Below are 22,554 nucleotides of genomic sequence, written 5' to 3' on the forward strand. Positions count from 1 at the left end.
ATGAAAGGCATTACAGTGGTGCCTCGCAAGACGAAAAGAATCACAGAACGGATTCTTTTCGACTAGCGGTTTTTTCGTCTTGCGAAGCAAGCCCATTGACGGATTAGCGTATTAGCGGCTTTTAGCAGCTTATCTGCTGATCGGATCAGCTGATAAGCGGCTTAGCGGCTTAGAAAAAGGGGGGAAAGGAAAAAAACCAGCAGGAACTTGCAAGACATTGTCGTCTTGCGAAGCAAGCCCATAGGAGATTCGTTTTGCAAAGCACCTCCAAAACAGAAAACCCTTTCGTCTAGCGGGTTTTCCGTCTTGCGAGGCATTCGCCTTGCGGGGCACCACTGTATTCAGAATAGCGGTTTCTACGACCCGCTGAGGAAGATAACAACACAATCAAATTCAAAACAGGAACGATTAATTGCACAGATATTCTAAATCCAGTTAAAACTATTTCGTAGCGTTGGAAGGGACCCTGAGGGTCATCCAGTCCAACTCCGTGCAATAATTTAGTTTAATTCAACAAAATTGATTAACTTGATCCCGATGCCAGCTTTTCAAAGTCTGCTGGTCATTTACACTTCCTGTGTATACTGTTGTTCTTTACATTTTAAGCAATGTGCTCCTTGTATTCTCTTTCCTCCACCCCAGCATCCCTTAGAGTCTGCTTGAATTTATTTTGCCACAAGTTTGTGTTCCATTCAGCGGCGTAGCGTGAGTTGTCAGCACCCGGGGCAAGGCAAGTAATTTGCGCCCCCTAACCCGGGGCAAGGCAAGTAATTTGCGCCCCCTAACCCGGGGCAAAGCAAGTAATTTGCGCCCCCCCTAACCCCTAACCTGCCGATCTGAGGCGAGTTGCCGCTGGCGCTGCCGCCCAAACGACGCCGCTTGCCCGGAGGAGGAAGGGGGCAGAGAGGCGAGGAAAATGTAACATGGCCCAGCAGCAGCAGCAGCGGCGGAGGCGGGGCTGTGAGGAGGGGCTGCCTGGCGCGTCCTCCGCGGCCCTGACACGCGGGGACTGCGACGAACGCTGAGAGCCGCTGCCTGCCGGACGCCTTCAGCCCTGGCGCGCGCACAGCTCGTCGGTTCCGCGAGACATGGGGCTCTGCTACAGCCTGCGCCCGAGGCTCTTTGGCGACTCCGGAGGCAGCGAGCGCGCCCCCCCCCCAGATGTTGCGCCCGGTGCGGCCGGCACCCCTTGCACCCCCCACGCTACGCCACTGGTTCCATTTTGTTCCCTACATTTGAACAAGACTTAGGTTTTCTGAAAGATGCCTTCTTGCCTCAAATAGTTTCCTTGACTCTGCTCATTAACCACGCTGGCATCCTCTTGGTTCTGGTGGGCACCTTTCCAATTTATTCTAGCTGAGCTTCTGTTATTGAGGTTTGGGACAGAGATTTGACCCCTTTGGCTTTACTTTTCAAAATTCTTTATACTAATCCCTTAGTTTTTGTAAGTTTCCTCAATTTGAAGTCAAACATGACTGAGTTGGACCTCCTTGGCCTTTGTTCAGTCATAAATATATTGAATTTGATAGCGCTTGGGTCGGCATTTCCAGTTGGTTCAACACCACTTAAGTAGCCTGCCCCAAAGTCCTAAGCAGCACTTAAGATCTCAGCCTAGAATGCCTCACAAGGTTCTGGGAAAGGGGAAATCCTTGCCAGGTGGGGTATAAAAATGTAATAAAACACATAAAATGAGTAGAAAACCAACGTATGGGCAGTGATGTGCGATCCGCTCCCCTGGAAAAGTGGATTTTGTGTGATCCCTTGGCATATTCACTTAATGAGGGGTGAACGATGCATGTGTGAACTTGCCGCAAGAAGGTGATTGCAGGTGCATCTGGGGAGCTTATAGATGGCACTTGAAGCATGAATGGGGAGCCGGTGCCCCTCAATATGTTGCTGGACTCCAATTCCCATCATCCCTGACCATTGGCCATGCTGGCAGGGCCTGATGGGAGCTGGAATACAACAACATCCCAAAGGCCACAGGCTCCCCATTCCTGGATTAAAACATCCACTGTATATTTTGGAATCTTGTTTGTCTGTTTAATGTGCATTTTTGGACACACCTTAAGATCATTGTGACCTAATTTCCAATTACTGTCCCTGAGTTCAACACACAGGCTTTCTTCCGTGTTTGGATACAGCTGGATGCCATTTTGAATCAAGATGGCTGACTGGACCCTTCAGAACAACACTGATTTAAAAACTGCAGTGATTTTGTTGTGGTCGTCGTTACCTAGGACCAGTGCTGGTCCTACTCAGAGTAGACGGATTGAAGTGAATGGGCATGACTAACTTAGGTCCATTAATTTCAGTGCGTCTACACTGAGTAGGACTTTGCTAGATATAGCCCTTAGGATTCCAGAGGATTGCCTGTGTATGAGGCTGCTAGTCAGTAAATAAAGTCCTGCTTATCCAGAAAGTTCCTTTCCAGTTGTCCTTCTGTTCTCTGGCTTCCATAATAAATGCCCATAACCAACTGTTCCCTGGGTTCATTCCCTTCCCTTCTCCTCTCTTTAGGGTCTAAAAATCCTTTGCAGTAGACTTAGGCCCAATCTGTACTATACATTTCAAGCAGTACTGGAGCTCTTCAAGCAGTCGTGGCTTCCTGCAAAGAATTCTGGGAAGTGTAGTTTTTTAAAAAAAGGGGGGCTGAGAGTTGCTAGGAGACCCATAATGCCCATTCTACACTTTTGATGTGGCAGCTTTTACACTTCAGTACTCCCTGCTCATTGACATTAGGCAGGTGCCTTTTCAGCGCCTGCTAAAATCTTTTGTGTCTAGGGAATCCTACCTGGACATGTAAAATGGATGTGTGTTTTAATCTGGAGTACTAGTTTAGAATGTATACTGTATTTTTCGCACCATAGGGCGCACCGGACCATAGGGCGCACCTAGTTTTTATGAGGGGAAATAAAGAAAAAAAAATTATTTCCCCCATCCAGCCCCAAAGAGCAAAGAAGCCAAGACAGCGAGCGGAATCCATCCAGCTGGCTGTCTTGGCTTCCTCTTTAGCCACGCGCAACCTCTCCAGCCGGGAGAGGCTGCGCGCGGCTTTGGCAGAAGCCAAGACAGCGAGTGGGATGGATCCAGCTTGCTGTGTTGGCTTCGTTTTTAGCCGCAGGGCTGGGACGGGGGAAGCCCGAGCTTCCCCAGAACGGGTCCAGGAACGGTGGCAAGGTTGCGCGCAACATCGCCTTCGCTCCCGGAGCTTGCTGCTATCTGGAAGCCTTCTGAGCCTGGCGGATAGCTGCCTGAAGCCCGGGGTGCGCAGCGCCTGAGTTGGCGCTGTGCTCCCCGGGCTGCAGGCTGCTATCCGCAAGCCTTTGGAGCCCAGCGGGAACTCCCGTCGCGCTCCGAAGGCTTGCGGATAGCTGCCATGAAGCCTGAAGAGCGAGAGGGGTCAAGGAGGGGTTAAGCCAAGGAGCCTGCATTTGCCCCATAGGACGCACACACATTTCCCCTTCATTTTTGGAGGGGAAAAAGTGCGTCCTATAGAGCGAAAAATACGGTACTTTTTAAACTCCTGGTTCTAGTCACCTTTTTATATAAACTTGTTATGAACATTGGTTTCTACAGACATTTTTCATCTGCTTTGTAAACTGCTTAGAGGTTTCATTTGCAGTCACGTGGTATACAACTTTTGTTGACTGAATAAAATGCAAATACAGTCAAACCTCGGTTCCCGAACGGCTCCGTTTTTAAACGTTTCGGCTCCTGAACGCCGAAAACCTGGAAGTAAATGCTCAGTTTTTTGGAAGCCAAATGTCCAACACGGCTTCCGCTTGTGTGCAGGAAGCTCCTGCAACCAATCGGAAGCCGTGCCTCAGTTGTTGAACGTTTCGGAAGCCAAACAGGCTTCCGGAGCAGAGTATGTTCAACAACTGAGGTTTGACTGTAGTACAGCCTGTGTCAAATGAGGAGAGCTGTAGGCCAGGCGCAGGAAACCTGTCCACCCTCCAGATGTTGCTGAACTACAACTCCTATCATACTCTGCCATTGGGGGCAGAAGGGAGATGTAGTCCAGCGACTTCGGGCAGACCAAAGGCTCCCTGCCAGTGTTAGCGTATAAACTAGGCGCCAAATTTCCATGATCTCAGCTACATTGCTTGACTGTAGCTTGCTATTACAATTCATTGGCCTCAGTATGCAAGGAGAAACACACAACGGAAATGGAATCATAGAATCATAGAGTTGGAAGAGACCACAAGGGCCATCGAGTCCAACCCCCTGCCAAGCAGGAAACACCATCAGAGCACTCCTGACATATGGTTGTCAAGCCTCTGCTTAAAGACCTCCAAAGTAGGAGACTCCACCACACTCCTTGGCAGCAAATTCCACTGGAATCTTCTTTCTTGTAGTTTGGATCCATTGCTCCGTGTCCGCTTCTCTGGAGCAGCAGAAAACACCCTTTCTCCCTCCTCTATGTGACATCCTTTTATATATTTGAACATGGCTATCATATCACTCCTTAACCTCCTCTTCTCCAGGCTAAACATGCCCAGCTCCCTTAGCCGTTCCTCATAAGGCATCGTTTCCAGGCCTTTGACCATTTTGGTTGCCTTCCTCTGGACACGTTCCAGTTTGTCAGTGTCCTTCTTGAACTGTGGTGCCCAGAACTGGACACAGTACTCCAGGTGAGGTCTGACCAGAGCAGAATACAGTGGCACTATTACTTCCCTTGATCTAGATGCTATACTCCTATTGATGCAGCCCAGAATTGCATTGGCTTTTTTAGCTGCCGCGTACTGAAGATGGGCTAAGGCCGAGGTTTTTAAACTGTGGTCGCCAACCAGGTGCGCATAAACCTTCACACAGTTGCAATTGGACCTTTGCCAGTAGCAAAACGCGCCTGGGGAATTTCTAACATAGCTCCCTGCACCTGCACAAAGGTTTCTGCCTTGATAATCATGCCTCCAGAGAGAGCCACAGAAAATTAAATGATTGAAATGATAGCGTTTGAGAGATGTAAGGGAGCTTGTAGGTGGTCCAGACTAGCCTTCGCCCTGCAGACGTTTTGAAACACAAATCCCACCCCCCACTGGACTACTGTGCTGCCTTCCATGTGGGGTCTCCTTTGTGCTTGATCCAGAAGCTGCAGCTAGCGCAAAATGCGTCCGCTCGGTTACTGACAGGAGTGAGACTCTGTCTGCATATGATGCCTCCGCTCAGAGATCTTCCCATTTGCAAACAGGCCAAGTTCAAGGTGTTGCTATTCGGCCCTTAACACCTTGGGAGCAGTTTGCTTTCCAGATTGCCTTACCATATTTGACCACTTCATTCTGCAGAATCGGCACTTGTTATGGGTGCCACACACAGCAATACCCATTCTGCGTGTGTAATAAATTTTTTAACATGGCAGCATTTACACTTTTGACACCATAATAAAAAAATTCCTTCCAGTAGCACCTTAAAGACCAACTAAGTTAGTTCTTGGTATGAGCTTTCGTGTGCATGCACACTTCTTCAGGTATCTGAAAGCTCATACCAAGAACTAACTTAGTTGGTCTTTAAGGTGCTATTGGAAGGAATTTTTTTATTTTGACTATGGCAGACCAACACGGCTACCTACCTGTAACTGGAACTTTTGACACCAGGCAGGCAATTTTGATGTATTCTTTTTGGCACCTGTTTGAAACATTTTTGTGAGGCAAGCATATCCAGACATGTAGAAGTTACCTGTATTTTATCTTTTTTTAATCTTTTGAATGCTTTTGAATTTTGGTTTTATCAATAATTTAAAATTTTAAGAGGGTTTTTTTAAAAAGCAATAAAGCAGTTTATAAATTAAAGGTAAAGGGACCCCTGATCATTAGGTCCAGTGATGGCCGACTCTGGGGTTGCGGCGCTCATCTCGCTTTATTGGCCGAGGGAGCCGGCGTACAGCTTCCGGGTCATGTGGCCAGCATGACTAAGCCACTTCTGGCGAACCAGAGCAGCACACGAAAACGCCATTTACCTTCCCTCCCGAGCGGTACCTATTTATCTACTTGCACTTTGATGTGCTTTCGAACTGCTCGGTTGGCAGAAGCAGGGACCGAGCAACGGGAGCTCATCCTGTCACGGGGATTCAAACCGCGGACCTTCTAATCAGCAAGTCCTAGGCTCTGTGGTTTAACCCACAGCGCCACCCGTGTCCCAATGTTTATAAATTAAGTAATAGTAAAAGTCTTTTGCAATCCAGCCTAGCTCAATACAGGATGCAACTACACCGTTTCTTGACAAATGTCTCTCCAGACTTTGCTTAAATTTTCTAACAGGATAATCCTGTACATGTTGACTCAGAAACAAGCCTCATCATATAAATGCCGTCTGTGGAAAAAGCTTCTGGCATCAATCACAACTTACCAGAAAAGGGGAACAATTAATTAGGGGAGCAACTCCCCTTTGTGGAATGGTTGCAACACTGGGGCCTTTTGGTTGAAAGGCGAGGAAGAGGGAACAGGCTAGAGGCATGTACAGTTTTGTGCAGTGTGAAGAAAGCACTAAAATTTGTCGTCATCCAACGAAGCTGAATGTTCTTGAATCCTGCACCGCCCAGGCCACATGACGCAGAGGATGGGATGCAATCAGAAGCCACGATGGGTTTCTGTAATTGTCCCTGACAAATTGGGATAGTTGAGCGATAGGACTCTCCAGTCAGGCAAAAGCACCTGAGGGGGAGGGGGGAGCAAGGCTGGTGAGGGACATGTCCCCAAGTGTCACATAGAGTGTCCTGGAAAGCCACACCTGGAACAAAGGCTGGAAGTTTCCCATCTCTATCAGAGGTAAAGGTAAAGGGACCCCTGACCATTAGGTCCAGTCGTGACCGACTCTGGAGTTGTGGCGCTCATCTCGCTTTATTGGTCGAGGGAGCCGGCGTACAGCTTCCGGGTCATGTGGCCAGCATGACTAAGATGCTTCTGGCGAACCAGAGCAGTGCACCTTCCCGCCGGAGCGGTGCCTATTTATCTACTTGCACTTTGACGTGCTTTCGAACTGCTAGGTTGGCAGGAGCAGGAACCGAGCAACGGGAGCTCACCCCGTCACGGGGGATTCAAACTGAGCGGGGATTCGAACCGCCAACCTTCTGATTGGCAAGTCGTAGGCTGTGTGGTTTAACCCACAGCGCCACCCGCATCCCTATCTCTATCATACAGGATTAAAAAAACCCAAGAGTAGATTCCTAGACTCAGCCAAACCACGCTGCCTCTTGTCTGATGAAGTGAAGCCTTCACTTCCTGTTCCTCACACACTCGCTGCATCATGGGATAGGAGGTTATGGGCTGTTCTTATCTTTTATGTGTTTTTATATTGTGATTTTATCTTGGGAACAGTGCAGAGACCTGCGGAATTGAGTCATCTGCTTGGACACTCTGAGAACAGGAAACTGAACTTGATGGACCATTGACCTCCTGCAGGCTTGTCTCACTTTCTGATTTACTGTTGTGTTGGCGTGTGTGGCTGTACTGTGAATTGAACGTTGCACTTTGTGGCTTGTCCAAGTTACCCAAGATTGATCGCAAGGCTGATGGAGCAATAAACATGTCCTTCTGTGAATGTGTATGTGCTAGCCACCTTGACAGGAGCACCTATGTGGCCTAATAATAATAATACTTTTAATAATACAGTGGTACCTTGGGTTAAGTACTTAATTCATTCCGGAGGTCCGTTCTTAACCTGAAACTGTTCTTAACCTGAAGAACCACTTTAGCTAATGGGGCCTCCTGCTGCTGCCGCGCCTCCAGAGCACGATTTCTGTTCTCATCCTGATTTAAAAGTTCTTAACCCGAGGTACTATTTCTGAGTTAGCAGAGTCTGCAACCTGAAGCGTATGTAACCTGAAGCGTATGTAACCCGAGGTGCCACTGTAATTTTTTAATTAATACCCCACCCATCTGTCTGGGTTTCTCAAGCCACTCTTGGCAGCTTCCAGCAAAATATAAAAACATAATAAAATGTCAAACATTAAAAACTTCCCTAAACAGGGCTGCCTTCATATGTCTTCTAAAAGTCAGATAGTTGTTTATTTCCTTGACATCCACCGGGAGGGTGCCACAGCTGAGAAGGCCCTTTGCCTGGTTCACTTCTTTCCTGAATAAATGCTCCCTGGGACTAGAAGTGTATAACTACCATCCTATTGCAAATACAGAAAGCCGGCTGTGCAAGGCAAGGACCATTTACCCGATCCCATTGTAACAGTTCTCTTTCCCCCACTCCAAGCTTTCCAGAGTAGTTTTCGGTCATGCATTTTACTACCCAAGACAGGCTCGTTTCTTTATTAATATCACCAACAATGTACAGACGAATAAAAACCAATAGCAGGATTTGCTTCCTCGTTCTTTTAAAAATTCATTTGAAGAATATACATTCCCTGGTGCGACAAGAACTGCCTTCCAGGGTCTTGAACAACTGTGATTGTGTTATTCGTGTATGCTGCCAATATTTTCCTCCCTTTCTTGGCTAAGTGAACCCAGATCTCTCAGGTCTTAGTCTGAAACTAATAAAACTGGAATGATTTGACAAAGAAAGGATGAAATAAGGCAGTTTTATACATTTTACTTCCACCAGCCCATCTACTTGAAAGAAGTACCCTAGCTGCTTATCTACAAACCCCTTTGGTTGTTGTTTTTTTAAAAAATAGAAGCTACCAACTGGGACAGAGAGGAGGAAAGGATCCCTCAAAATCCAGGTGACTTTTTGCAGAGAAAGAGGCAGCAAAATAGTCTGAATTATCTGGAGGGAACTAGACTGAAAAGGGCTAATAAAGAGCATAGCTGGTAATGTGCTCTGTGAGCATACAATTTTCATTTTACAGGATTTTCCACCTATGTGAGTTCTTTAATTGAGGTCAGTGGTTCCCAAAATGGGCAGTACCATCCTCTGGGGTGGGGGTGGGATTTCCTAGCTGGGGGCTAAGAGGCAACAGGAGAATTGGAAGGACCCCAGGGGTCATCTAGACCAACCCCCTGCTGTGCAGGAATCACAGCTAAAGCATCCACGACAGACAACCATCCAACCTGTTTAAAAACCTACAACAAAACGGATCAAGTTCACCAGTTTGTTAAATAAATTAAACCAAATCATTCCCAAGCCGGAATTAAGATTGCCGGAAGAAATGTCAACAACCTCAGATATGCAGATGAAACAACCTTGATGGCAGAAAGTGAGGAGGAATTAAAGAACCTTTTAATGAGGGTGAAAGAGGAAAGCGCAAAATATGGCCTGAAGCTCAACATCAAAAAAACGAAGATCATGGCCACTGGGCCCATCACCTGGCAAATAGAAGGGGAAGAACTGGAGGCAGTGAGAGATTTTACTTTCTTGGGCTCCATGATCACTGCAGATGGTGACAGCAGTCAGGAAATTAAAAGACACCTGCTTCTTGGGAGAAAAGCAATGACAAAACTAGAAAAGCATCTTAACAAGCAGAGACATCACCTTGCCGACAAAGGTCCGTATAGTTAAAGCTCTGGTTTTCCCAGTGGTGATGTATGGAAATGAGAGCTGGACCATAAAGAAGGCTGATCGCCGAAGAATTGATGCTTTTGAATTATGGTGCTGGAGGAGACTCTTGAGAGTCCCATGGACTGCAAAATGATCAAACCTCTCCATTCTGAAGGAAATCAGCCCTGAGTGCTCACTGGAAGGACAGATCCTGAAGCTGAGGCTCCAATACTTTGGCCACCTCATGAGAAGAGAAGACTCAATGGAAAAGACCCTGATGTTGGGAAAGATGGAGGGCACAAGGAGAAGGGGACAACAGAGGACGAGATGGTTGGACAGTGTTCTCGAAGCAACTAACATGAGTTTGACCAAACTGCAGGAGGCAATGGAAGACAGGAGTGCCTGGCGTGCTCTGGTCCAGGGGGTCACGAAGAGTCGGACACAACTAAATAACTAAACAACAACAAGTCATTTGAACTGAATTTTAAATCAATGTGCACTTAATTGCTGCTGTTTAGAATTTTATTGTGTTAATCTCTTAAGGGAGTTGTGCAAACTGCTATCCTGAATAATGCTTTTGAAAGGGTGGGGCACTGGGTACAAGTTTATCAAAACAATGGCCCGAAAAAAGTTTGGGAAACGCTGATCTGCAGCAAGGATAGGGAAACCTGTGAACCCTCCGAAGTTGTTAGGCTACAACACTCATAATTCCCGACCATTAGCCATGCTGACTGGGGCTTAAGGGGACTTGATCCAGAGGAGAGCTATGGGTTTCTCCAACTCTAATGTAAAGAACACGGGAATGACATTTGAAGCACATTCCATTTGATCCAGGATGCCCAAGGATTGTGCTGCTATACAGTGGTACCTCGGGTTAAGAACTTAATTCGTTCTGGAGGTCTGTTCTTAACCTGAAACTGTTCTTACCCTGAAGCACCACTTTAGCTAATGGGGGCTCCCGCTGCTGCAGTGCGATTTCTGTTCTCATCCTGAAGCAAAGTTTTTAAGCTGAAGCAGTATTTCTGGCTTAGCAGAGTCTGTAACCTGAAGCATCTGTAACCTGAAGCGTCTGTAACCCGAGGTACCACTGTACAGTGTAATCACACGTCAACCCTCTCTCTGGAGCGGCACCACAACTGGAACAGCAGTGCGTCACAACCGGCCGGAATTTCTCAGGAAATGCTCAGGCAGAGCTTTCATCTGTTCCCACAGGAGTTTCTCCACCTTTGTGGGTTATCTGATGCTTAGTCAGGATTGCGCTTCGGCTAAAGCTCTTCCCGCACTGTGAGCACTGGTAGGGCTTCTCTCCCGTGTGCACTCTCAGGTGCGAGGTCAGGTGGTCGCTCCGATGGAAGCTCTTCCCGCACTCCGAGCATTTGTACATCTTCTCCTCCGTGTGGATTCTCCGGTGCAAAGTAAGGTGTGGTCTCTGGCTGAAGGACTTCCCACACTCCAGACACTGGTAAGGTTTCTCCCCGGTGTGGATCCTTCGATGCAAAGTGAGGTGCGTGCTCTGATTGAAGCATTTCCCGCACTCCTGGCACTTGTAGGGCTTCTCCCCGGTGTGGATTCTCTGGTGAGAGGTAAGGTGCGTGCTCTGGCTGAAGCTCTGCCCGCACTCCTTGCACTTGTATGGCCTTTCCCCTGTGTGGATGGTGCGGTGGATTGTCAGCCGCCTGCTGTGACTGAAGCTCTTGCCGCACTCCAGGCACGTAAACGGCTTCTCTCCCGTGTGGGTTATTTTGTGGAGGATAAAATAGGTGCTCTGGCTGAAGCTCTTCCCACACTCCAAACACTTGTACCGTTTTTCTCCCGTGTGCATCCTCTGGTGCTGAGAGAGATGCCCGCTCTGCCTGAAACCCTTCCCGCACTCAAAGCACTGATAGGGCCTCTTCTCGGTGTGGATTCTCTGGTGTACGTTAAGGCGTGACTTAGAACAAAACATTTTCCCGCACACAGGGCACTTGTTCCTTCTCTTTTCCTCCTGCACATCTACTTGGGCTGGGGTTTCGTGGGCCTCCCCGTCTTTGCTGGCATTGGACGGACTCCCGCGCTTATCTCTGGTGGGCGTTTTCCTGCTTTGCTGCCTCGTGGCTTCATCTTGAGTACTGGTGCTGACATCCACGTCTAGATCTTCCATTTTTGTAGATGCTCCTCCTGGTTCGCCTTCGTTTTCCCTCTCCCAGCGTCCTCCTACTGGAGCAGAGAAAGAAATGAGAGCCAAGGGGAAGAGACACCAGTTAACTGGAATATAATTTCATCAGTCCCCAAAAGAAGCAAGCATTCCCTATTGACAGATAATCTGGGCCTTGGCCTACTACTACTACTACTACTACTACTACTACTACTACTAATTTATTATTTATTATTTATACCCCACCCATCTGGCTGAGTTTCCCCAACCACTCTGGGTGGCTCCCAATCAAGTGTTTAAAACATTTTTATTAAAAACTTCCCTAAACAGGGCTGCCTTCAGATGTCTTCTAAGTTTGGTAGTTATTTTTCTCTTTGACATCTGGTGGGAGGGCATTCCACACGGCGGGTGCCACTACCGAGAAGGCCCTTTGTCTGGTTCCCTGTAGCCTCACTTCTCGCAATGAGGGAACCGCCAGAAGGCCCTCGGCGCTGGATCTTAGTGTCCGGGCTGAACGATGGGGGTGGAGACGCTCCTTCAGGTATACAGGACCGAGGCCTGAACAAGTATACCTGAACAAGTGTCTCCACCCCCCATCGTTCTGGGCCTTGATGCTCCACCACTAAGCTTCTCCTCCCCAAAGGTTCTCCTCCTCCTTTTCTCTCTGCTCAAGTACACATTGGAGGTTTTTCAGCACAGGCTGGACGGCCATCTGCCTTGCGTGCTTTAGCTGAGATTCCTGCATTGCAGGGGGTTGGACTAGATGACCCCAGGGTCCCTTCCAGCACTACGATTCTACGTTCACCTTACCCAGCGAATCTTGGCCATCCTCCTGCTTGACTCCCTGGGACACGAGCCTCTGTGCACTGTCTGAAGCAGCATCCTCTGCCTCGGGGAAGGTAGCGGCCCAGTCCATCAACAGCACCGACACCTGAAACGGTTAGGGATTACAGTGGTGCCTCGCAAGACGAAAAGAATCCATTCTGTGATTCTCTTCATCTAGCGGGTTTTTTTCGTCTTGAGAAGCAAGCCCATTGAAGGATTAGCGGATTAGCGCTATTAGCGGCTTTTAGAGGCTTTTAGCGGCTTATCTGCTGATCAGATCAGCTGATAAGCGGCTTAGCGCTATTAGCGGCTTTTAGTGGCTTATCTGCTGATCAGATCAGCTGATAAGCGGCTTAGCGGCTTAGAAAAAGGGGGGGAAGGGAAGAAAACCAGCAGGAACTCGCAAGACATTGTCGTCTTGCAAAGCAAGCCCATAGGAGATTCGTTTTGCGAAGCACCTCCAAAACGGAAAACTCTTTCGTCTAGCGAGTTTTCCGTGTTGCGAGGCATTCGTCTTGCGGGGCACCACTGTACCAAGAGAGGTAAGAGGTGGGGCAATGGGTCAGCGCGACTGGCTGCTAACCAGAAGGCTGTTGGTTCAAGCCCACCCAGGGATGGCTGTGGGCAGGATTTCTGCATTGCAGAGGGTTGGGCTGGATGACCGCTGGGGTCCCCTCCAACTCTACAATTCAATGAGAAATGAGCCATCTTGACCAGGGGGTGCCCTCAGCCTTGCCAAGTTCAATGAGGCAGTTTGGAACAGGTTTAAAGCCACCCCATATGCAAAAAGCACCATCTTGGTGCATGGTCCTTAAAAATTGTGTGTTTCTTGGGTTCTTCCTTTCCTAGGTTGAGAAGGGAAGTGTGTGTCCTCAGAAACACACGAATGATAGGCAGCGCCATGGATTAAGTGTCCCTGCTGATCTTAAACTTCAATCGCCCATGTATGGCCCACCCTTCACTGGCAAGTCTCAAAGCAGCTTACAGAAAAAGTAAATTCATAAATTAAAAACGGCGAAAAGCATTCGTTACTAATAATAATATTATTATTAGGATTATTTTGGTGGTGGTTGTTTATTGCCATCCCTTCAGTGGCAGGATAGGTTACAACATAGCTGTCAACTTTTCCCTTTTCTTGTGAGGAATCCTATTCGGAATAAGGGAATTTCCCTTAAAAAAAGGGAAACGTTGACAGCTATGGGTTACAACCGTTTAAAATCAGGAACTAAAAATAATTTAAACAGATTTTGGGCACTGAAAACTGGATGGGTTCCAAAAACACACGTGTGAGGTGTCAAGAAATAAGTGCACCTTTCGCAAGTTCGCAACCCCCGTCCCGCTCTCCTCAGATCTTGGGGGTGCCTGGGAATAATAATAATAATAATAATAATAATACAATGCAGCCCTATCGGCAACACAAAACCTTTGAGGATCTTGAAAAACAGGATAAAACCTTTTTATAACTTGAACATAAGTAAGAACATTTTATAAAAAAGACAAGCAGGATAAATCACTGACTGCACAGCTTGCTTGCTTGCAATACCCTGCTGTTCAGGATCCACAAACTAAGAAGTCTTCCTAGTCATCATCCCTTTGCATATTATTCCATGAAAAACCCCACTTTTGCCTTCCTGCTTCCCCGCCTCGGCTCTTCTCTCCTAAATCCTCTTTGAGCAAACAGGCTCCGCAGGCGCTGATCTCCACCACGAAACAATTCAATGAACAGCAACACCCCTAAAAACACACACACACAACCCTCTCCCTAAAAGAGGAGGGGCAGGAAATGACTTCAGCCCCTTTGCAGATCTTTCCTTCCTGCCAATTCGCTTTTCTAGGGGTGCAAACTCGCACACTTTAACCCTTAAGCCGAATTGCAACGAGGCAAACCCAGTTCCATATTGGGAACTGTAGATTGCCCTGCACCCGGCGCCCTTACACTACAGTTCTTATGTTTTTGTTTTTTTTCGGGGGGAAGGAGAATGTGCTTTTAATATATGATGCCTACACACGAGAGCCAATGTGATGTAGTATTTAAGGGTGCTGGACTAGGACCGGGGGAGACCTGAGTTCAAATCCCTCCTGGGCCAGGAAGCTGGACAGGCAACTGCCTCTCAGCCTAGCGTTTCCCAACCTTGGGCCTCCAGCTGTTTTTGGACTACAACTCCCATAATCCTCAGCTAGCAAGACCAGTGGTCAGGGATGATGGGAATTGTAGTTTGAAAACAGCTTGGAGGCCCAAGGTTGGGCAACACCTTGCAAGGTTGTATTGGGGATCAGATGAAGAGGGGGAGAACCATGAGCACTACTTCTTGAAGAAATAAAGGTGAGAAATAAATACCATAATTAGCACATCAAATCTTTGCAATGGAAGAGCTCAGGGCGAAGACCTCTGTTCAAATCTCGCCTCTGTGCCCAAACTCCACAGAGTAAGGGGTCCCAATTGCTGGAGAGGAGGGGGCTCTTGAGGCCAGATCCTGATTGCTGGTTTCCCACAGGCATCTAGCTGGCCACTGTGGGAAAAGGATGCTGGACTCGATGGGCCATTGGCCTGAATCTGCTAACTCTCTTTTTGTATGCGCACAGCTAGCAAGATGTTTGCCCGCGAAGCTGCTCCGTACCAGAGGTTAGCCTATTTGTTCACCAAGGCCAGTATTGCCTGCACGGGCTGGCAGCGGCTCTCTCGGGTCTCCAGCACAGAAAGGTCCTTCTCTTCTCCTTTTAAGTGGCCAGTGGCGTAGTGCAGGGGGGGCCGGCCGCACCGGGCGCAACATCTGGGGGTTAGGGTTAGGGGGCGCAAATCCACGGGTTAGGGGGCGCAAATTACTTGCCTTGCCCCGGGCGCTGACAACCCACGCTACGCCACTTAAAGTGGCCGATACCAAGGGGACCTTTTGCATGTCAAGCATATGCTCTGCCACCGAACTACAGCCCCTAAAATGCATGCGCACTTAGGTTTTTATTTGCACTGTCAGACCAACCCTGATGCTTCCAATTTGGCACAGGCGAGGGATATTTAAAAAATACAAAGGAAAGCCCCTCTGTGCTCTGGTTGTCACAAAGGGTTAAGCTGAGAGAGTCGGGATTTCTAGAGCGGCACTCCGGACGGAAATTGTTATGACTATTGAAGGCCCTCCTCTTCCTTTTCTCCCCCTTAGCGACTCTATGGTGCTTTTCTTTGCTGCAAAGTAGAGGCTGGAAAAAGAGATTTTTCAGCTCCCGGGAGGGAATCCGGTAAGTGGGAAGCCCCTTGAGGCAGGAGCAGAGAGCTGGCCTGGACTAGGAAGGTTTGCTTTAGGGATCTGCTGGATCAGACAGACCCCTCCCAGACCAGCCTCCTGCTCCCAACAGTGGGCAGCCAGACATCTCTGGGATGCTCAGAGGCGGCGAGGCAGCAGCAAACCTCTTGCTGCTCTCCGCCTACAGCATCTTGTGATCACAGGTAAACTGCTCCTGAACATGCAGGTTCCACGGAGCTCTGATGAGTTTTGGAACATCCTCTGTGGATTTCTCTGTCCCACCTCTTTTAAACATAAAGTCTATCAAGGACTATTCTTCATCATGGCTATGTCTTCAGGGACATTATGTCAGGGGTGGTCAGAAGTCAGACCGGGTGCTTCGCAGTAGATCACTAAGTGTCTCTAAGGCTCCTTGATTGCCAGTTGATTAGAAATAGCAGCAACAACTCCTTCTCCCACCCTGCAAAAATGAAACAGCTTCTGAATGTGAGAAAGCGCAGTGGGAAACCAGGACTTGACTCTTGTGTGAAAGGGCTGTAATCAGGGGGCCATCTGCACTATGCATTTAGCACAGAGCCTAGGACTTGCCGGTCAGAAGGTTGGCAGTTCGAATCCCCGTGACGGGGTGAGCTCCCGTTGCTCTGTCCCTGCTCCTGCCAAACTAGCAGTTCAAAAGCACATCAAAATGCAAGTAGATAAATAGGTACCACTCCAGTGGGAAGGTAAACGGCGTTTCCGTGCGCTGCTCTGGTTCTCCAGAAGCGGCTTAGTCATGCTGGCCACATGACCCAGAAGTTGTACGCTGGCTCCCTCGGCCAATAAAGCGAGATGAGCGCTGCAACCCCAGAGTCAGCCACGACCGGACCTAATGGTCAGGGGTCCTTTACCTTTAAACTGTCATGGCTTCCCCCAAAGAATCCTGGGAACTGTAGTTTGTTAAGAGTGCTGAGAGGAGACCCCCTATGCCCCTCACAGAGCTACAGTTCTCTGAGGACTGAGCATGCACAGTGTGCACAGAATGCTGGCTGCTGATTGGTGGGATGGAAAACATGGGGGCAGAAAATGGAATGGAGTATCCTGAACAGGAGTCTTCCACGCTGCAACCTTTTGCTTCAGCTCCCACTGATTCTCTTTCCTTGCAGAGGCCTTATAAACAATCCTGGACCTGGCAGCTGACATCACCGAGAAACATGGGATAGCAGTGTGTGAGTGACCCCTGCCAAGCCCCGGAGTTGAGAGAGGCGATGGCGTCCGAACGCAGGAATGCAGCTGTCTGGACTGTCCCCCGCGATGTCCTAAAGGAGGAGGCATCGGAGTCTGAACCGGAGGAGGCGGCAGGAACAGGCCCCTTGGCCGTCCGCTCAGAGAGCCTCAAGGCATTGTGGGAAGGGACCATAACAGAGCACATTAAGCAGGAACCCGAGGAAGGGCCTCAGGAGGAGTGCTGGGGAGCTCAGTGTCAGGGGCTCCTGAAGGCTGTGCGGTCTCCACAGCCTGAGCCAGGAAACCTGCCGCTGGCCAGCAATGGGCCAAGGGGCGCTCAGGCTTCCTTTGAGGGGCGACCAGACATTGGGCGAGGCAGGGTGATCCGCCACCTGCCCGGCCCTGGAGGAGACGTCCCCCCGCCCACCCACAGCATATTGGCCCTGGATGGTGGGGAAGTGAAGAAGGAGGCTCCCAGCCAGGAGGTGGAGCGCCTGTGCTTCAGGCAGTTCCTCTACCAGGAGGCCGAGGGGCCGCGAGATCTCTGTGGGATGCTGTGGAGGCTCTGCCATCGGTGGCTGCAGCCGGAGAGGCGCACCAAGGAGCAGATCCTGGAGCTGGTGATCCTGGAGCAGTTCCTGGCCGTCCTGCCCCCGGAGATGCAGAGCTGGGTCAGGGAAGGCAGGCCGGAGACTTGCGGTCAGGCAGTCGGCCTGGCGGAGGATTTCCTGGAGAGGCAGCAAGAGAACGAGCATGAAATACAACAGGTGAGAGGGCAGGAGATCAGTCCTGGGAAGAACAAAAGGAGCGGTGGCAAGGAGCCCGGAGGACTAGCCATTGGGGCAGTTTTTGCTGACTGTAAATGTGCATTGGACTGACTGCTCCCTTAGATCAGGCATAGGCAAACTCGACCCTCCAGATGTTTTGGGACTACAATTCCCATCATCCCTGACCACTGGTCCTGCCAGCTGCGGATCATGGGTTCCTAGATGGTTCGAAAATGGGATCTGGCCGAATCAGCAGGGGTTGGCTGTATTGGCAGAGTAGAACCTCCAGGTTCTGAGGCAGTGTACCTTAGAACGCCACTTGCTGGGGGAAGACTAAGTATGGTGGGCAGCGCACTCTCTGCCCTAATGGGCCAGTTTCCACTGCTGTGAACAGGCAGTCTGTGTTGGTCTCTGGCCCTTCAGGGCTCTGTGTCTGGCATCTTGAGAGAGAAGAGAGAGGCTATGTGGATGGTTTCCTGTGCTCCAGTCCCTGTCTTGAGATGGGCTACCACATTCTGCACCAGCTGGTTTAATGCATCCGCCTTCAAAGACAGCGCAGAGGACAGCCTTTGCCTGAAGAAGGTCTCCTTGAGATTCTGGAGAGCTGCTGCCAGTCAGTGTAGGCAATACTGTGAAAGATGGGCCAATGGCCTGACCCAGTCAAAGGCCCTCCAGATGTTGCTGGACTCCCACTCCCCTGACCCTTGGCCATGCTGGCTGGGGGCTGATGGGAATTAGAGTCCTGTAGCATCTGGAGAAGCTCCAGAGGTCCCCCACCCCTGAATCTCAGGCGATTCGCACCCATTTCTTTGTCCTGTTCTTTCTGCTGTTTCAGGTCCTCTGGCCCTTCAAGGAGAAAGCGGATGATTCCCCTGAGGCTGACGGGGCTCTGTCAGACTCTGGTGAGTGGCCGCTCACCAAAGTGGAGGATTCGGCTGCTGATGCCCCTTGGCTGGGTAAGTAGTCTTTGGCTGGAGGGAGTTCTCTTGCGGAGTGGGTTGTGCAAATGAGGGGCCACCACAAAAAAGGCTCTGCCCACAGATCTAGTGCACACCAATTATTATGATTATGATTTACTTCATTTCTATACAGCTTCATATTTTTAAGAAAAATCTCAAAGCAGTTTACAGAATATTAAAACATCAATAAAACAATTTGAAGAAAGTCAAATATGGAATACACAGCCAAAGCAACATAATTAACAGAAAACTAAAATGTGATCTTAAAGATAATAAAATGAAACATTACAAAGGAGGTCAAGTACAGAATACATATTTAACACAAACAAAGTTAACAAAATAAAAACTTAAACATTTTTTTTAAAAAAACATTGCTAAGTAAAGTAAAATATAAAATGCACATTTAAAACAGCATAATTAACAAGAGAATAAAATATTATCATAAGCATGACACGGCTGTTTGGCAGGCACAAATAGATGGGCCAAAAGAATCCAACTATTAGGGTTTGTTGTCAGGCATAGCAATGTTCCTCTGGTCTCACCAGGAACCTCTTTAGTAGAGCTGCTGAGTGTGGTGGAAAGGGCTTTGCAGGGAGCAGCCTTCAAGACTCACAGCCAGGTAATCTAACTGCCCTTATAGATGCACTAGCAAGCAGGATCTTTGAGTGGGTTCCTGTAGGTGGTCCTTCAAATAACTGGGCCCCAAACCCCTTCTTTGCTGTGTAGTCTGATCCAAGCCGCCCTTTCTTCCTGGTGAAGGGAAATCTCCCTTTGTAAGGATCCTCTGTTTTTTCCAACAGACAATGAGAGGGCATGTTGGAAGAAGAATCTGCCAATCAATTCTGAAGGAACTGAACCACGTTGGATGCTGCCAGGGAGAGCAGAACAGACAGTTTCCCGTTATCCTTACTGGGGAGAAGCATCCGAAAACCAGCAGGAAACTCACCCCCATAATGAAGAAGGCAAATCCATTCCGTTCCAGCTCCCTGCCATGCCAGTCCAGCAAAGGTTCCTCAAGGGTGAGACATGCGCTGAGTGCGGAAAATCCTTTCGCTGCAAGGCGGAGCTCACCGAACACCAGAGAATGCACTCCGGAGAGAAACCCTACATCTGCTCCGACTGTGGGAAGAGCTTCTGCAGTAGGAATGTCCTGGTTGCCCATCAGAGAATCCACACCGGGGAGAACCGCTTCAGTTGCTCAGACTGCGGGAAGAACTTCAGCCAGCAATCGCATCTTACGGCACATGAGAGAACCCACAGGCAAGAGAAGCCCTTCGTTTGCCCAGATTGCGGACAGAGCTTCAGAGGGCACAGCGGGCTTGCGGCTCATCTGAGAATCCACACGGGAGAGAGGCCCTACCATTGCCCAGACTGCGGGAAAAGCTTCCGGCAGAGATTTGACCTTAACCGACACCAGAGAATCCACACGGGCGAGAAACCACACCAGTGTCCCGACTGCCCCAAAAGCTTCAGGAACAGGTCGGCTTTTGTCGTGCACAGGCGAATCCACACTGAGGAGAAACCGTACCCGTGCTCTGGGTGTGGCAAGCGTTTCCGTCATCGCACCAACCTCCTCACGCACGAGAGGCTCCACACGGGAGAGAAGCCCTACAAGTGTACGGTGTGCGATAAGAGCTTTGTCGAAAGCTCGTCCCTCATGAAACACAAGCGAGCCCACACGGGCGAGAAGCCGTACAAGTGTGCCGAGTGTGGGAAATGCTTCTCTCAGAACGCCGGTCTGGTTCAGCACGAGAAGATCCACACGGGAGAAAAACCCTTCCAGTGCCCAGACTGTCCCAAAAGCTTCCGGGACAAGTCGGCCTTTGTCGTTCACCACAGGACACACACGAGGGAGAAACCGTTTCAGTGCTCGATCTGCGAGAAGAGCTTCAGCCATCGCTCCAACCTTCTCAAGCACGAGAGAACCCACACTGGGGTGAAGCCATACAAGTGCCTAGAGTGCGGAAAGGGCTTCACTCAGAAGTCAAGCCTCCTCTCGCATTCAAGAAGCCATCGGCCTCGTATACCTGAAGGAGCGTCTCCACTCGCATCGTTCAGCCTGGGCATGGAGGTCCAACTCCGTGGAGGGCCTTCAGGCAGTTCCGCCACTGTGAGAAGTGAAGCTACAGGGAACCAAGCACCGGGCCTTCTCAGTGGTGGCCCCTGCCCTGTGGAATGCCCTCCCCTCAGAGGTCAGAAAGATAAACAACTGCACGACTTTCCGGAGAAATCTGAAGGCAGCTCCGTATCGGGAAGTTTTTAATATCTGAAGTTTCATTGTATTTTTATATTCTGTTGGAGGCTGCCCAGAGTGGCTTGGGTAACCCAGTCACATGGGCGGAGTACAAATAAATGATGATGATGATGATGATGATGTATACATTGGCTTAGTGAGTGGGGAGTACTGTCTCCCTGGGCATCCATGGAGGAGCAAATGGCTGAACAATAAAATAAGGTCACCTGTCTGCTTTTAGAGATCTCCAGTTTCTTGGCATTTACTGCCATTATCAGTTAGCAACGAGGAATATTAGGAGAAGTGTGTGCTTTTTATCTGGTGCGAAAGGAAGGGGAGGGCATTGGGCTGCAGTCGTGTCTCATTGCAGATGGCAAGACCTTCTTGCGAACGTCCTTTCCCTATCATTCAGTAATTAAATCCTGCAGGGATGAAAGAAGCACCTAAGAACATCAGGAAACCCAAAGGCCTGTTGAGTCCCAACAGCAGGTTTACCACAGCTTAGTTTAATTTCTTCAAATGCCACTTTCCCGCAAGAACCCCTGTCCCAAAGCAGCTCACAATGAACATTATAGCTTTGTAGAACTGAATAATTATAAAGATGCCCAACATTTAAAAACAGCTTCTGGGTCATGTGGCCAGCATGACTATTTTGCTTTAAACAAAATAACAAAATAATTTTTATTAAGTTTCCATTTAACAAACCAATCGTTATCATATTAGTCATTCCAAATTATATCAATACAATTTAATTACACACACACACCGACTACCAAAATCAACACAATCACTTCTGCAAATGTCCCCACAAAACCCTTCATTACAGTTTTTCCTACTTATTCAAAGGGCCTCTGCTGCACATTACAACTCCCTGATAAATGCATCTATGCACTGGCTCACTGGGAAATCTTCAGAAATTCTATAGAATCACTTGAGTGTCGGATTTACACCATTCCAACGTTCTTCTGTTCAGGAAGGAAATGGCTGCCAAGGGAGGAGCTTGGGACATGAGTGAGGGCAGCCATAATCTCTAAAGTGTGAGCCCATGTACTCAGCAGCCCCTCTGCCTGAGTGATATAATCTCTGGCATCCTGATACCTGAGTGCGGGACAGGTAAGCCATTCCAGAAACAATAGCAAACCCAGATCAAGACAAAAGGGTGTGATTAACTTGGCTGGGAAACAGGGACATGTAAATATCTCTTTTGCATCACTTGATGAGTGTATGGTGGAGGTCAGTTGAAGCCCTGATGCTCAGGTTTCTGTCGCCAGACCCTCCCAATTTGTGATGTAATTTGTAATGTGTTACGGATAAAATCTGGGTGCGGGGTTACTCTGCCACCCAGCTCATCGGACTAAGTCCGTGGGTCCCTGCGGAAGAAAATGAGCTCAGCCGGACACAGGAGCAAACTGCAGAAGGTCCAAGTTTATTGCGCAACAGGTTCAAGGCGAGATTGAACCCAGAGAAAGGGGTGACATGAACTTTTGAAATTTCCCTCCATATCCCAGAATACAGTGCAAAATACATCCCAGTTACATCATGAATACATTAAGAAGAGGTTGGGTTACACAGATTAACATATGGAGGAGGGAGGGGTGAATATGCAGAGAGCCGGATGGAGGAGGGAGGGGGAATATGCAGAGCTGGAGATATGCGCAGATAAGCACATCCTGAGAAGACAATGGTCCATGTACACATAGTCTGTCACCTGGCATTGCCCAGAGGAAAGGTTTGGCAGAGTGATTTTGACAGGATTACTTGAGAGATTATG

General features: G+C 48.9%; 3 protein-coding genes across 4 annotated transcripts in view; 2 read left to right on the top strand and 1 right to left on the bottom strand.

Moving 5' to 3' along the window:
• The window catches only part of LOC309525006 (uncharacterized protein), a 74,329-nt gene that overhangs the window by 45,728 nt on the left and 6,047 nt on the right, over window positions 1–22,554 (top strand). The window lies entirely within an intron of this gene.
• On the bottom strand, window positions 8,226–15,080 carry LOC309525062 (uncharacterized protein). 2 transcript variants are annotated; one of them, XM_082210417.1, is made up of 3 exons: window positions 14,724–15,080; window positions 12,371–12,491; window positions 8,226–11,622 (listed from the first exon to the last, which is right to left on the bottom strand). In XM_082210417.1, exons 1-3 carry the CDS (start codon window positions 14,724–14,726, stop codon window positions 10,610–10,612), a joined length of 1,137 nt encoding a protein of 378 aa, XP_082066543.1. In that variant the 5' UTR covers window positions 14,727–15,080; the 3' UTR covers window positions 8,226–10,609. The 2 variants fall into 2 exon arrangements, with proteins under 2 accessions (XP_082066543.1, XP_082066544.1); XM_082210418.1 differs by lacking the exon at window positions 14,724–15,080 and adding an exon at window positions 14,007–14,181.
• Window positions 16,758–21,015, top strand: LOC309524685 (uncharacterized protein). Its single transcript, XM_082209584.1, has 3 exons — window positions 16,758–17,591; window positions 18,427–18,547; window positions 19,351–21,015. The coding sequence occupies exons 1-3, from the start codon at window positions 16,866–16,868 to the stop codon at window positions 20,811–20,813; spliced, it is 2,310 nt and encodes a 769-aa protein (XP_082065710.1). The 5' UTR covers window positions 16,758–16,865; the 3' UTR covers window positions 20,814–21,015.

The sequence above is a fragment of the Podarcis vaucheri genome, assembly GCF_965113315.1.
Source record: "Podarcis vaucheri genome assembly, chromosome: 2".
Lineage (NCBI taxonomy): Eukaryota > Metazoa > Chordata > Lepidosauria > Squamata > Lacertidae > Podarcis > Podarcis vaucheri.